The sequence below is a fragment of the Dreissena polymorpha genome, chromosome 6 (genome assembly GCF_020536995.1).
Source record: "Dreissena polymorpha isolate Duluth1 chromosome 6, UMN_Dpol_1.0, whole genome shotgun sequence".
NCBI classification, from domain to species: domain Eukaryota; kingdom Metazoa; phylum Mollusca; class Bivalvia; order Myida; family Dreissenidae; genus Dreissena; species Dreissena polymorpha.
In genome coordinates, this window is record NC_068360.1 from 88,064,674 (window position 1) to 88,081,607 (window position 16,934).

The window sequence follows — 16,934 nt, forward strand, 5'->3', positions numbered from 1 at the left end:
GCACATGAACCCATTGAACATTTACCAATAAGGTTTACTCCTTTTTATCATCTTAATGTCATTAATTAAAAAACTGAAAAATCAGTATCAATATGTTCGTACCCATACTGCAAATTCTTATTATAGTATGTCTGGTTAGTAAATTAGTAAATTTTAGATATGCAGTTGCAATATTAGATGAAATCATGTATTCCCTTCATAAACATACCATTTTAACCATTTCATAACAATATTGTCCAACCTTTATCTTCTACCATCACTTATAAATTGTATAATCCATATATAATGTAAGCTATGAGCTTGTATAAGCTTTATTTCTGAATAAATGTTGTTCTTGTTCTAAGCATTTTTGTTTGTAACAATTTTTGTATTAAAAAGGAAGATATGACATTATCAGAGAACATAAAGTCATTGGCAATAACTTCCCATCAATTATAAGGTAATTACAATGTATAACTTCTAAAATGTAATATAGAGCTCGTAAAACAATACCGTACATTACACAAAAGACGTAACCACATAAAACAGGTTACATACAACTATACTAAAATTTTGATGTGAAATCCACCCTGTCACATATGCTCATATGGCATATTATGTATGTAGCATACGTCTGTTCTCAACGATTGAACTTTATTGTATTTAAGTATTTAATTTAGACGCAGTTGTCTTTCCACACATTCTGATCACACATTTATGACTACTTGCGTCTCTTAATTGGACAATCTAACCACAATACTTTACGACAGAAAATTTAAGTCAGACTAATACATAAGGGAGCCGGCCGATGTCTGATCTATATGAGATAACTTGACGCTCAAATGGATAAGAAAGGGATCACAACAGCAGGTTGCTAATACACAATGTAGACTTCCGCTGTTTTATTGTTGTGACATGTTTGTTTAGGAAGCATAGGCAAAATAATATGGAATCCAATTTTGAAATAAAAACTCGTCTGAAAATAGCGCCGTTGACTTTTTAATTAAAGAGTATAGATGACATAAAAGTCGAAGCAGTGATTTTCTAGACACCTGGAGATAACTGAGGACGACACATACAATTAAGTAAATAATAAAACAGCTAATAAGCATCCCGTGGAAGCAGATAATATCTTACCTAAAAGTCAACATATAAGTTCAGGCTAAAAATCGTATTTTATAAAGGAATATAATTGCATCTCTGTCCGATAAGATGTCTTGCAAGTGAATGTTTATTTCAAATGTAGTATGTGCTGTGATAGAAACCAACTTTGCGCATAAATTATTAAGTTATTTAATAACGTGCCTTGAATTTTTTTCTCGTCTGTGAGGGTTTAAACTTGTATTATACTGTGAAAAGCACCCATGGTACTTCACCGATGTTTTTTTCCTTAAGACTTTTACATACGGACAAGTTTTGTACAAACATTATAGACATACATTATGGCAAATAATCGTATCAATTTAATATTTATCAAGAATCTTACTTAATGACCAGGATGGTTTAATCGCATTTCTTTTAAATATATTTTTTAGTAATATACACTATTTCAATTTAGATTTTTTTTAACTTTATTTTATTTTGTTTGTTTGTTACATCAATGTATTTAAAAAGAAAATAAATGCATTTAATTAACAAAAAAAAAGCTAAAAAATTGAACACAAAATAAGAAAATTATTCAAAACATCAAAAAAATAAATGAATGAATAAATGGCTGGCTGGCTGGCGTGATGGATGGATGTATGGAATGTAGGGATGGAGGGGGGAGGAAGAAAGGAAGGAAGGCAGATAGGAAGGAAGGAAGGAATGGAGGAAAGGAAGGGGAGGAAGGAAGGAATTAGGAAGGAAGGAAGGAAGGAAGGAATGAAGGAAGGAAGGAAGGAAGGAAGGAAGGAAGGAAGGAAGGAAGGAAGGAAGGAGCAAGGAAGGAAGGGAAGGAAGGAAGGAAGGAAGGACAGGAAGGAAGGAAGGAAGGAAGAAGAAAGAACAAGGAAGAAAGGAAAGAAGCAAGGAAGGAAAGAAGAAAGGAAGGAAGGAAGGAAGGAAGGAAGGAAGGAAAGGAGGGAGGAAGGGAGGGGACGGGAGGGAGGGAGGGAGGGAGGGAGGGAGGGAGGGAGGGAGGGAGGAAGGAAGGAAGGAGGGAGGAGGGAAGGAAGGAAGGAAGAAGGAAGAAGGAAGGAAGGAAGGAAGGAAGGAAGGAAGGAAGGAAGGAAGGAAGGAGGAAGGAAGGAAGGAAGGAAGGAAGGAAGGAAGGAAGGAAGGAAGGAAGGAAGGAAGGAAGGAAGGAAGGAAGGAAGGAAGGAAGGAAGGAAGGAAGGAAGGAAGGAAGGAAGGAAGGAAGGAAGGAAGAAGGAAGGAAGGAAGGAAGGAAGGAAGGAAAGGAAGGGAAGGAAGGAAGGAAGGAAGGAAGGAAGGATGGAAGGATGGAAGGATGGAAGGAAGGAAGGATGGAAGGATGGAAGGATGGTTCGATCGATCGATGGAAGAACGAACGAACGAACTCATGAACAAACGAACGAACCAATGAACAAACGCACTTACGCAAAAAGTAACGAAAAAAACAAACGGACGGACGAAGGGATGAAAAGATTAATGAATGAATGAACGAATAAATAATTAAATGCAAACAAAAAACAAACAAAAAAAAGCATAAAACATAAATACATAAATGAATGAATAAATGAATGAACGAACGAATGAATGATCGAACGAACGAACGAACGAAAAAAAAAGAATTATCCAAAGAACAAACCAAAAATGAACGAAATAACAAAAGAACAAACAAACGAACAAACAAACGAACGAACCAAGGAACGAACCAAAGAACGAACCAACCATCCAACCAACAAACAATAAACAAACGCACGAACGCACAAACGAACAAACAAACGGATTAACGGACGGACGGACGGATGAAAAGATAAATGAATGAATGAATTAATAATTATATAAATAGATGGGAAAATAATATAAAAAAAAGTTAAATAAAATAACGTTCACACTTCTTATTTGTTTGTTTTTTGCTATTGCATATTTAAATATAATTTAACTACATGTATCAACAAATGCATAGTGTTTTTCAATATTATGAATCTTTTGTACATTTCACATGTATTACAAATAAACTACGCGGTAACATGATTCAATTTGGCATTTATTATATTCAATCTTAAAATTCATTAAATAAAATATAAATATATAACCAATATTTCCATTCTTTATTGGTTTAAGACCTAAAAAGGCGTTTTTCTTTCATTATTCTTTATAAATAATCGGAAAGATCGAGATACCGTAGCCTAATCCCTTTTCCTTCGTTATATAAGACTATTTATTTATAGATCTTTGAGCCAGGTTATCTAGAGGCTAACCCCATACCAAATGATATGATGGTAATACCATTGCCTGTCCGTACAGGCTAACTCCGTTAACCTAAGGCCTGTTGAACAGACTAACTCGAGTCGTATCGGGTGAGGATTTGGACTGAAGTTAATTGCCATACAATAACAAACTCATTTTAGCCTTTTCGAAAATAGATAGTAGAAAGTAGTGTGAGTGTGTTCCGGCACCGGTTCACTTACGAAATCGTATCGAGTGAAATCCTTATATTGGCATGGGTTGAATGATCGGTGTCTTTTTGCTATTGCGAATATAACAACAGGGCTTAGTATGGTCAATGTCATGAATATAGAGAATAATAGGTTGGTGACGTGGATGGAGAATGGTTATCTGGCAAGTCGGAGGAAGTTATCGGGTGAGCCGAAGACGAGCCAGATAACCATTCTCCATCCACGTCACCAACCTATTATTCTATTTATCCTGTCACATTCGTTGAAATATTTTTAAAATATCTAGTTTTCGAGTATTTTGTGTTTAAATATTTAATATGGGAAAAAACACGCGCGAACAAAAACATTGTTACGTCACGTCATGCAAAACGCTAAGGCTAGCTTCAATCTTGTTAAACAACACAGAAATCGAGTCAATCGTTATTAATTCAATACAAAAAGACGAAATTATGCTGTTAAAATAATAATGTTTAAAAAAAGTGCTTTACATGTATTTTGTTGTTTTCTTTAATTAAAAACAAGTATATTTTATATATAGAAACTAGTACAGGCGTGCGCATGCGCGGAGAGCAACTGACGGATATTCGAGGTCACGTGGTCATCTAGCCTAATATATTTTGGGATAATTAGGTTACCTGGTTATCGGGCTGATTTAAAGGCATGTGACAGGATAAAATATAAACAGTAGAACATCCATTGAATCAACGATATCAATCCAATTGACATAGCCAAACCTATTCGACAACGCCGGGTACACTTGTTTACGTCTACATGTCTTGCATCTTAGAAATTCGGCAAATTTATACAAAGTCAATAAATAATGTGGTCCGTCGTGTTACGAGTTGCTAATCGCGCTTCCACAAGACACATAACCACAATAACCGTACTTAAAACAGTCATAATCATCAAGTACACGGACAATAATGAGACGATATCGGAGTTTTAGGGCAATGACGCGGCAAAGATAGTTAGAAACACCGCCATTGGGAGGAATACCGTAACTGAAAAGCTGGCACGTTCGCCCGACGTGATTGGAAGAACGAACGTTAACGTGTTTATGATGGCCAGCAGCATGACGGGAACGATGATATTGATGATATAGAACGCAGGTTTTCGCTTTAACTTTATTTCAAACAGAACGTCTGAGTTCTCTGTGTTGACCTCTCTGTATCAACGAAATAAAAAAAACACGTTTAAACATATATTTAATGAAGCTTAAATGTACCACAAGCTACTGTCTATTGGAAGACAAATAGATGCGACTTGCCATATGCAAACATGTAAATGTCATATATTATGTTCGTCCTATAATACCATGTTGAATTCCTATTTATATCATACATTTACCTGTCGCATTGCTTACCAACTTTAAGTTTCATATTTTAACGTGTTGGACTTAAAGTCCTACTTGTCATAAAAAAATCTATATAATTTACACAATTATAATAAGATGCAGATTTTAAACATGCTGCAATTATTTCTAGATAATGTCTCTGAAGGGATTAGCTCGTGAAAAGGATGCTAACAACTACATGTATTATCGCACAACATCATTTGTAAATTTTATGACGTGTGTGCTCGCGCATTTTAATTGACGTAACGCTACGATGTCCATTAAACGTGAATATGGTAAATACAAAATAGAATACGTAAAATGTACAAAAAAATGCAGCTGGTATATTCAAATGGGACCCGCATATGGGCTCGTCCAATATAGTATGTCAGTTGTGTACCCGTCCAATTATATTACACAACGCCGATTCACAACCTCGTAAACAGATAGTGAAACTTCAGTTTGTACTTGTTTATGATAAAAAACAAATATTATTAATGTTTGGCTACGTTTCGTTTAAGCTTATGTAGTTTAGAAGCAAATATATGATCTAATACGTCTATGTATGATTTATACTAATGTATCTGTTTCTGACTCGACTGTTGTATGCTAGTAGTAGTTTAAGTTAATTAAAGACTCATATCCATACTGCTTACGTAACACGCTATCCAATTTGATTCAGTATTTTATTCTTGTTAATTAGGTAATTTGGTTTTGTAAGTACTTTTATTTCCATTTGTTCCCGTAACTAATAGAATTTGAAGATGCATTATACCTCAGTACATGCATTTACATAAAGCCTTACAATTGCAGAGGATTGACCTGGCAGCTATGGATTGAATGTCTAACATACTGTTTGGTTGGTAATTTACCAGAACGGTGTCTTCAAAGCTTCCAGCGAGATGCATATGAATTGTGATAACTCCATGTGGAAAATATTAAATTACAAGATTGGACGTCAAACGCAAAGTACCGGATGTATATATCACATGATGACTGAGGCACCTGCGTTGGACATCGTAAGAAGTTTAGAAAACAATATTATTCACATTGTATACAAATATTTAACATAATTTTGATCACCAATATATACCATAGAAAAAGGGTTCACAGCTGAGAGCACAAGCCGTTTAAACCCATACATAAGTCTATCTTACCATTGTGAAAGTAAGTAAAAAGACTAACCTCCACACAGGAATATACACCTGTGTATGTACACTTCAGTATGGTGTACGTACTGGCATTCAATATAGCGGTGTTGGACTACTTTTGTTATTTTATTGTTCTTACTACGTTCATATTTTAACATGTTATTATGAAAACTTTAATAATAAATAATTGATGGCACAGTGGGGTTAGAGAATTTGTTCTGTAAATAAGGGGTTGCTAATGGATGAATATTTGTGGAGATTAATCTCGAACAATCCAGGTGTTTTTAGGGATTAATCTCTAACAATCCACTTTAGGAGTTTTAAGGATTTTTGGGGTGGGTGTGTGTATATCAGAGATTATTTACCTGCGCCTGTGACCTTTCAGGGAAAAATATATAATTATGAGCCAAATTAAGTCAAATTGACGCCGGATGTCCGAGTATTCGCCAAAGAAGTATTGGGGTGAAAGCGGATTGTTAGGGCTAAGTAGGGATGCTAGAACTCTGAACATGCGTACGGGTGAAAAGGCGGAGTTTAGACTGCAAGCTTTTGCTAGTACTGCGCATGCGTAGGGGTGAAAAGGCGGAGTTATTATCGCGAGCTACATTAAAGCAAATATCTATAAATAAACGAAGATTGGATACACCCTTTCGGACCAAAAGAAATAATCGGGACTTTGCGCGGCAAAAACGAGATCTTTATCACGTGACATCAATCTGGCAGTCAGTAAGCTCCGTCTGTTATATGCCGTTATCATGCGCTACGGCAGCGTGCCCATCCGCTTGATTCCAATAAACAACATTTCATCACAATAGAAATGAAAACATGTGATACATGTTAATATGTTTCAATATTTTTAGTAGCGTTGATAAATTAAACGCGATTGAAAAAATAAAACATAACAGATGTTTATCTGAATCAATATTTAGCAACAATACGTAATAATTTGTGTTCAGGCCAAGTACACCTATAAGTATAAGTATAAAGATGATATCAACATGTATAGTCTCTAACTTCATGCTTTTAACATTAATATTTTCGCGGGTATTAAATAACAATACTTAGAGAGATTTACGGCCGAGTTAGACTATTTAAAGTATAAATCTGCCTTTGCCTAAAACGTTATTGTTTCTTTAAAAATACTTCTGATGTAAGTGTTATTTTAAAGGTAATATACACATTTTTCAAGATTAAGAATTAATATTAAGGTACCACACTTCCTGTCGTAATAACGTTAAATTCTACTGGATTAACCAATTATTCGATATGATATTTGAAAATCATACGTAGGCAAGCTATTACATATCCTCGATACACATCTTGGCGCATGCGCATCTACGTTGTGTGTAAACATGCTTCTTTGGCTTCTTACAATATGAATGTAGGTTTCCGTAAAAGCTATTCATATCCGGATCAGACTGTTATAGTACTTGGATTTGCACTTATCACATTATTTTTTTTAATAAACAACTAATTCCAAACGCGCACGTTTAAATTACGTATTTTGTAGTACAATATGGTATAGAGAACATAGAATGATTTGTGATTTGGGATAAATATAAAATATTTATTTAACAATTACAGCGCAGAAGTTCAAACTCGTCGTAGCAAATCCCGGACCAATTAATTCACGTGGGAATAAATAGTTAACAGAAATTCACTAATATACGTGACGGAACTGATTATCGTAACAGGTCAATAATTAACAGGTCCTGTTAGAATATAAATTAAGTTTTATTCTGTCATTATGAAAGGTATGACTTATAATATGTTATAGTAAATTATATAAAGGTTCGTGACATGAACTAAATTTGCAAAGCTTATGCCATTGACATTAAATAACCGAATAAGTTTACGTTTTTATCTAAGGAATAACACATGTAATTTTTACATATCGCGGGTTACGTTTAACGTGAAATCAAAGCCCATGCGCTTTGCAGCAAAGAATGCCCATGTGATACAGTTAGCAAGTAAAAATCATCTATAAGTTCAAAATACTGCTTTATGTTAGTATACTTTTTTTTAAATAAACACACGTTTATTAATTTGACGACATATGATATTACATCAGTGTCAAAACAATTTATTAATTTTAAAATAAAAAACAATGTTTGAGCAAATTAATTCAAAATTTCTCGAAACACACTAATTCATTACAATACTATCTTTATCTATCTGTATTTACTATATAAACCGAACTATTGTTACAGTAAAAGCAATCAATCCGGTCTTTAGGTGCTGTGTTTATTTCTAATTCTATTTTATTGTATAGAAACGACCCTTAAATTGAGAATGTCGCCCACTCAACATATCAAGAGCGCTTAATAAAAATATACACCTTGTCAAACACTTCAATTATGATAGTAAATTGCTTGTTCAAGTCGATGCAGTGGTACCAATGCAGTGTTATTTCAAGTACGACAAAACCAGATGCGAAAGACAAATGCTTAGTGAGCTGTCATTTCGGCATATAGAGCTAATCTCACAAGAATTAATTTCATAAGATAACACTCAGAATGGGTCGGCGGTTTCTATCAACCTTTTCATGTGTCACCAAAGAGCATGTGACAAGAAGTCCCAAGTAACGTGAATTCTACCTGGCTTATAAAATTCAAAACTATACTTGTCAAACACGCAATTGTATCAATATTATAAACTTTTAATCCAATGTAACAGCAAATCGATCATTAAATCGGATCCATAAGTTGGCATGCGGTGGTCGCGAATCTGATTCATAAGTCGGATAAAAGAGGGCTGAAGTTCTCGCAATGATTTGTTTGAAATGTCAAAAATTTCTTGCGACTAAGTGTTTATGTCAAAATCTACTGGTGATGTAAAAATCAATAACCCTTTTAGCCATAACATTCCTTTATTGACTTCATTTGATAGACGTTTTTGCTAGATTAAAGAAATGGTTGACGTCCGGACAAAAATGCCAGTATGAAAACACCTAAATTAATTCGAGGTTTGTCCGAATGTCAAACTATAATTGATACCAGTCCAAAAGTGTATAAGAAACAATCAGTTGAACACGCGTTGCATATTCCTGTTAACGTACCAACTCAATAACATAACTAACCTGCATTCAACGAACAACTATCAAGTTAAACTTTAATTAGGATAAACGATTCCATTTACATATATGCCAAGATTGGGGGTTAGGCCAAATATTAAAACTTAGAGTATCGCTCGTTTTAGGAGTGTATGCGAAAGGCGTGAAATTAAATTTCATATACCAAATAAATAAACAAAATAGGTTTATAGTTTATTCTATTGTGTACATCGCCTCGCAAACAAAAAACGATTTTCATAAATGAGTCCACGTGATATATCAGTTGATATATATCAAATTCGTCATTGACACGTTACAATTGTATCAACTCTGTTAGGTGATAGTGAAGTGTTCCATGTGTCCGTGTCTTAGGAAATCTGTAAGCTGATAGCCGTTGCATACTCGAGGCTATGTTTGTTTGTATATATATATAACGCTATTCAATATTACTAAGAATGTCATTAACTATACTTTTTGAAGTGGACGGTAGAACTGTGTTTTCGAAGATCAATGATAACTTGTTTTGCCCGGTTATATTTTAACGGATTCAAATCAACATAATTTAGCATAACCTTGAATATAACACACATGTGGTTATATGCTAACGCGTTTATTACTCAATACCAGTATGTAATCTTGTTTAATGTATTTAAAGTTAAAATATATAATCGGTTCGTATAATATCATGAAATGATGGTGAGTTCTGTTTTGCACAGATAAAACATATGTTATGAATAGTGTATGTATTGTTTTATATAAATTCGTTTCAACGAGACAAATATTTATTAGCGATGATGTACAACAGGCATTATTAGTTTTTACAAATATCAAATTTGTGTTCCGGGATTAATGACAAAGTCTCTGTTAAACTCAAATTAAATAACGCGTGTTGTGCTTGACCGGTCGGAATTTCAAATGCCTGGCTTAATGGACTCATCTTAGTTAAAACAATACCTGAACATGTAACATTGGTAACAAAATAAAAGTATGTAAACGATTGAATTTGGGGATATTCAAAAACCTTTTTTGAACATAATTCACCTTTTTAATTAAATTATCGATGTGTTCCCATTCTTTACAATATCCACTCAAAATATTTGGGCTATATTGTAATTCAATTATAGAATACGAACAAATATCAAAATTGTGTGATTGCAAAAATGTCAGTGTCCTTTATCAACTCTATCTACCCCTTTACAAAAAAAAATGCATGTTGTAAGTCGTTAGAGAGTTATAGAGAGAAAACAATATCGGAGAAAAATGTTCCTCGTGCCTAAAACATAAATAATGTTCAAAAGCGCGTCTTATATTATTATAAAATCTTTATCTATTTTAAACCTGATATTTGAAAGATCTTTTAACTTTCCACCGATACCAAGTATATATTTAAAACCAAAGGTTTCACCCGATAATATCATCATACGCATTTTTTAAATTGTATAAATGAGCAATATACATGTTAAATTCGATTGATGAAATGCGTCATACGAACATGTAGAGCAGCAATGATGTACTCATACCCGTCTCGCTCTGAATAATAGAAGTGTTTATAATAAAAATTGATACGGTTCATCCCCGTCTGACAATCTTAACTAATTAAAGTTTACCAATTACACTTAAGAGCACATATACTTAAAACCTACTTCTACAATCGGCTGGACTACTGAGGTGAATTGGTACCATGTAACCTTTCGATACCTTGTTTGGAAATTATCCTAGGTTTAATATTTTACAAAAAAAAGTAACGTAAACAGGAATATGCTCATGTGTTCCATATATCAAATATTCAATTTAATTTAGTTTGATCAGAGTTTAATAAGGTATTGTTACAATGCATGACATCATCACCCATTTGAAAGAACAAACTCATAATCAATTGTCTGTAAATGAATGGAAGCTTTAGCATTTAAGATTTTTCCGCTTAGTTCCCTAGTTTAATAGTTTCTAGTAATTCTTTGCTTTGTTTATTTTCAGCTGTGTTAACAAAATTAAATTTGTATTCATCCTTTTACAATTACAAGTGTACACTTACTTTATATACACTTACACTATTTATCATTTCTAATGTGTTCACAGCGAACGTATATTTTCTGTAATGTTCAAGCGTTTATAAAAATGGTCTCTATCCTGCGACCAAGTGGAACCGTATGGAAAATATAAATACTATCACACTATTGTGAACATGTGAACGTGCAACGAGAAACGAAAGCGAGTATGATAATATAATAAAAGCGCTGCTGTGTTTATGCCAGCATTTACTAGCTTCCCTCGACCGTTTTGAGCATTTATCATTTTGGGTTCTCGAAATACATGTGATAAGAGGACGAATGCTGCATTGGTAGCGTTAGATGTCTGACAGTGCAAGCCCGAGCCGAAAGCGTATTAGATAAAGGCATGAGCAATATACAAATAAAGGAACTGTTCCGAAACGGCGGTACTTAGTACGTGTTTCTTATCTATTTGTATTATTAAATGTGCATATCATTAATATTATTGTATTATTGAAACGGTCATATTGTTATTATAAATATATTTGATTGATACCTTTTGCTACAAGAACACGCTTTCCGCATCTTTAAAAGATTCAAAACATTGTCTTACATGTAAATCCTTTTAACCTTGCCTTTTCAAGGCCCAACTACTAGTAAGCGTCCACATATGGTATAAACATTAACAAAAACAACTGAAAAAGTCTTCATGATTCAATCGTTTTGCATGAAAATCTGTTCAGTAAATGCAGGTATGATTCATCGTATAGTGGTTGTTTACTTTGTTAAAAGCATTTTCAAAGGATCAACATAGGTACTGGCTGGGAGTGTGCTGGTAAAATGTTTTATATCTCACCATAGCATAAGAATTTAACAACAATGATATGCAACAACGAAGCACACGGCTTCGATATTTTGTTCGGAAAATACCATTGTAGTCCTCTGATAATTGTTTAAATCATGGCCCTGGATTCAAAATTTGCCGCGCCAAATAACAAAGGCGAAATATTTATGGACAACTTGACCCTCTTATCGTAATTTATCATGTTTGAACATATCTTTCCGTGAGAAAACAAACATCGCATCATAACAATGGCAGTATCAACAAACGTTCTCATGGTAATCAAATCTCGTGAATGTCTCTCTTATGAATGATTTCCCTCATCAGGGATTACATAAATATGTGACTATAACCTGGCGTACATATTTACTTGCAGCGATCCCCTAGTGACGACACTAATGAAGATGTATTGTTCATAGATTTATCTTAACCTACAAGTACGAATTCCAGGTTACAAAATAACAATAATACGAAAGGCTGCACTAACTTACTGACTTTATAACCATTGTTTTCTGAAACCGTTAGTCTTTCCGACTGCTTTAGATGGTGTGTCCAAATCATATAGGCACCATATGCCTTCTGTCTATACCTTCACCATTATACGCACTCAATATCATATACTAGACTATAAAGAATAAAGAGCACAGTAAAGGTTTTGTAGCATACCGAATTTCCGAGTTGGTACGGCTATTGTATATAAGAACACTGCAACTCCCGAAATTATTGAGCTCAATTGATCGATGTCGAAATGCCGTTTCATTGTACTCTTATGTTTTTTGCAATTTTAACCTGGGTACACAAAATACGCTTAATAGTAACCGGCCTTACTCCGGAGTACTTTTAAGTAAATTTTCCGTGTCCCGGGTACGATCTAAGTAGTGACAGAGCCGATAATGACCAATAAGCAATATAATTAGAATAGAAATCGTTGATAACATCCGCTAGTCGTGAAATGAAGACTAGTGAACGATTGCCTATGCAATACTGGACATTACATGTACACACAGCATCAACAAACATAAATAAGGTAAAGACCTAAGTTTAAAAATAGCAACAGAAACTAGCATCATCGCAGCGTTTGTGGTCTGTAGGAAGCCCATTTAACGGTAGTGCATGATGTTGTCGAGTCAAATGTATGTTCTCTATTTTTTCGAAATATTTCTACACGGATAATCTTGGCGCTCTTAATATGTAATTCTTGCAATTTTAATATTTGAAAACGAGATAATAAGTTTTACAAAATCTGAAAACAAACGTGTTTTATGCTCAATAGACCAGGTCGGAAGCATGATAATCCCTAGAAAATAATCACATCTAGACTGCAATAGTTTATGTTGACTCGTATATAATTAATACTCAAATCACATGCATATTATACAAGCTTATACGCACTAATTATTTAAAAAATTGAATGTCTGTTTAGCAATAAAAAGACGAATATTTAACCTACACTTCTAAGTGAAATGTTATTGTTAACAAAAATAAATTATACAAACAGATTGTTTTTAAAATGACGGAAATAGCAATTAGAATCTTACAATACCTTCGGTAGTGAGAAGCGATAGAAACGTGTAGACATGAGGTTTTGATATTATTTTATACTTAAACAAAAATAACTAATTTGCAATTGCAAAAAATCATAAAAAACACATTCAAAAGTTTCATTTGATTCAAAACTTGATTTGTATATGCTAACAAAATAAAACAAATTCCGACACAAGCTCCATACAATAGTACATATAAACGTCATTCGGATATCACGCACGAATCAGTACTCCAGAAAATTTAGTGGGCCGATAACCGTCATCATGATGAAAGTAACTTGTATCGGTACTTCGCACCCAGACAACGTCACCTATGGACAACACGACATAGGCCTGCAGCGAAGAGCACTGGATTGCTCCGTCAGCCCCATAGTTAGATGATATCTGTAGAGACTTGCCGTTGTGTACAATCTCCAGGTAAACATAGTGCGAACCCTGAGTGCAATAGTGGACAGCGAAGTTGTATAGACCGGCAACAGAGGCGGTGAACTTTCCTGTTCCTTTGTCATAGCCTTGACCTTCGTTGACTTCTACTCGTGTAAACACTACATCTTGACCGGTGTTCACATTTATAGAGGATCCATGGGAGGCGAGCTGGGCACGAAACTGTATTGTTGGGGTCTTCAGATCTCCTGAAACATAAACGTTTACACATTGCTTTTTTGCGGAATCGTTTAATATCCAAAGTTCAAAGGCGCTTAAGTTTTTAATTTTTACTGTATTTAGTTTCAGTTATCCACCAACCAGTTGCCTATAATCAGGCTTTATTTTTATATGTATGCATACTAGTTAATGTTACAATAAAAAGTATTGGTGCTTTATGCCGTTAGATAAAATTTATTTTTGGTATTTCGTTTGGTTATAAACTTATTTCATTTGTTTAAAAAATGTTATGAAAAATATTATTTATAACAAATGTCTGTTTAAAATTTCAAATATTTGAAAATCGAAATGCATTACGTGATTAAAAGCATATGAAAGATTCTTATAGTATATATATAATGTCACAAATACACAATCATGTGATTCATAATATTTTTTTTTAAGTTTTGAATTACATGCTTAAACGAAATAATGCAATATGACAACTTTTAACTAAGTAACTATGTTTTGAATACTTCAAGTATGCCTTTCCATTTTACCTTTAAAACGCTCCACTTTGCTTTCCATTTCTTTGATCGCCCGTCCTGATTCAGTAAGGATGTGAGTCAGAGATTCAGACACGTTTTTCAAAGCTGTTTTTACAGAATCGTCCAATGTTGCTTCCATTAAAATCTCCTTACGTTCCATTAATTCAATAGCAGTGTTGACTTTATTGTTTTCATCTTGAAGCTTCTTCAATGCGTCCACGACATTGGTATTAGTTTCCTTGATTTTTGTTAGCGTATGTTCCAAGGCAAGTTCATTGCGGAGAACTCGCTCCAACAGCATCTCCTCGTAATGGTATTTTGAGCACGAAGGGCATGCGGGTTCCGCTGCCAATGATATCACGGCGAGACTAAGTACAAACAGAATAATTTTCATTTCTTTCTTCATTATAGCTCCGGAAGATTTCAGATTTGCAAGTATTGTTAGTTTTAACGCGATTGCGTCGATACCATGTCCAACAAGCAAATAGTGCATACAAATGATATCTGAGATGTATATGTCGAAAGAATCACAAGGTCACTGAAATAAAATTATTTTATTGCGGTCACGATGTACACCAAATCAACATGCATAGCCGAAAGTTACAATATTCGTGAGTGATTGTCAAGATCATGATAAGTCTACATTGATATGAGCATGTATAATCAATACACTTTTAAATCGTACTTCAAATTCGCAAGTATGAACATGTAACTTTGCTATTTTATGCATTAATTATGCCCTTGAATATTGAAACTGCGGAGAAATGCAAAGAGTTATGCGCACAGAGTGTTCATTCATAAATAAGTTTATCTTATTCATGGTATCAGTAACTTCGGCGGAACAAAACCTGATAACAAATAGCGTTCTTATAAATGATATATTTTATGTTCAACCTTATTTGTGTATATTGATATCTATACTATGAAAAACTTATATGAAAAAACACAATATTCCATGTAGTTGACTGTAGTTAATATTATTGTTCATTACACAATAATTTTCATGCATAGTAAATGCGTATTCGTGTACATGGAAACAAATACGTCTATTTGCTTGTCCGAATCCAGGATCTGGTAATCAGCAGGGTAAACTGAGCCCGTCTTAAGTTCGTTTGAGTTGGCATTTCACATAAGAATAATTGTTTCTGTCAATAATTTTTTTTTGAAAATGCGACCGTTATGACACTTTGTTTGGCATTTCAAATTAATGAAGATTTTTGGTAAATTATATTCGACAAAAGATGCTAATGTTATCCACATTTCAATGTGACACAAGACATTAAGAAGCGGAATGTTTTTTCTCTAAAGTTTTATAAACTAAACTTACAGGGTCAGTTTAAAGCAGTTTTTTTATTTATCTTATTTTAAAACAAATATATTCATTCGCAGATATTATTATTGAAAATATATATAATATAAACTTATAGTGTTAAGATATTTTAAATGTTGAACAGGTTCTTAGTTTCACCGAGCTATTAAATATTGAAAATCATTAGGCTAATATACGGTTTAAGGAATTTACAAATCTTTATGATTTATTATTGTATATAAATGCAATAAAATAATATAATTACTTTGGTTTAGGGCTAATAATTAGTAAATACGATATGACAGTGTACAACTATCCTCACGGACAATTGTAATGAAAGGACGTCATAGTTTGGCGCGACCGTACTAACTCTATCTGTTCAAGGATTTGAAGCCGACACAAACTAGATACATACGTCAGAGTAAATAAGTCCTACTTTTATTTTGTAATTATACGAATTGATAAGTATTTTACCACTCAGCGTGTGTATATACCGTCTGGAAATTAATGTATGCAATTTATTCCGGTGAGGAGATACCCAGTCCGGAATAATTTCACACGAGATTTCATGATGTCATTATTGTACACGGTGTCTCCTGACAATACTAATACGCATACTGCTCTGGAGCTACGCTTGCCGCAGGACATATTTTTGCATGGTACGGGTGATATTGTGTTGAGCTTTGTGCACTGGTTAGTTTACCCTGATTGATCTCCTGGCGTGGATTCCATCAGTTTGAACTTCGGTTTTAGTTTAGTTGATTGGTTTATTTAAGTCTCATCATCAATTCATCATAACAATTATTACAATTAAAGATGCATAGCATGTAAGAATATGCCCATTCATAGCGTATTGTCAGAGACTATATATCACAATCTAATAAAAACTGACAAAAAAATACAAAATTACATAATATATTGCACTTATCAAACTAAAATATATCTTGGTTGTGTTGATCCACGCAGATTTCTTCGAATGGAACAAACTAGCACAGCCTTTCAGGACTCGATACAGTAAACAACAATAATGGATCCAACAGA

General features: G+C 33.8%; 1 protein-coding gene across 1 annotated transcript in view; it reads right to left on the reverse strand.

Annotated features, from left to right (window-relative positions):
- The window catches only part of LOC127835881 (uncharacterized), a 20,233-nt gene extending 5,051 nt beyond the window's left edge, over positions 1-15,182 (reverse strand). The window contains exons 1-2 of the mRNA XM_052362305.1: positions 14,597-15,182; positions 13,670-14,086 (exon numbers count right to left, since the gene is read on the reverse strand). Coding sequence (XP_052218265.1) covers positions 13,670-14,086; positions 14,597-15,077 — 898 coding nt within the window. The 5' untranslated portion in view covers positions 15,078-15,182. The remainder of the gene's footprint in view (positions 1-13,669; positions 14,087-14,596) is intronic.
- Between the last annotated feature and the right edge of the window lie 1,752 nt (positions 15,183-16,934).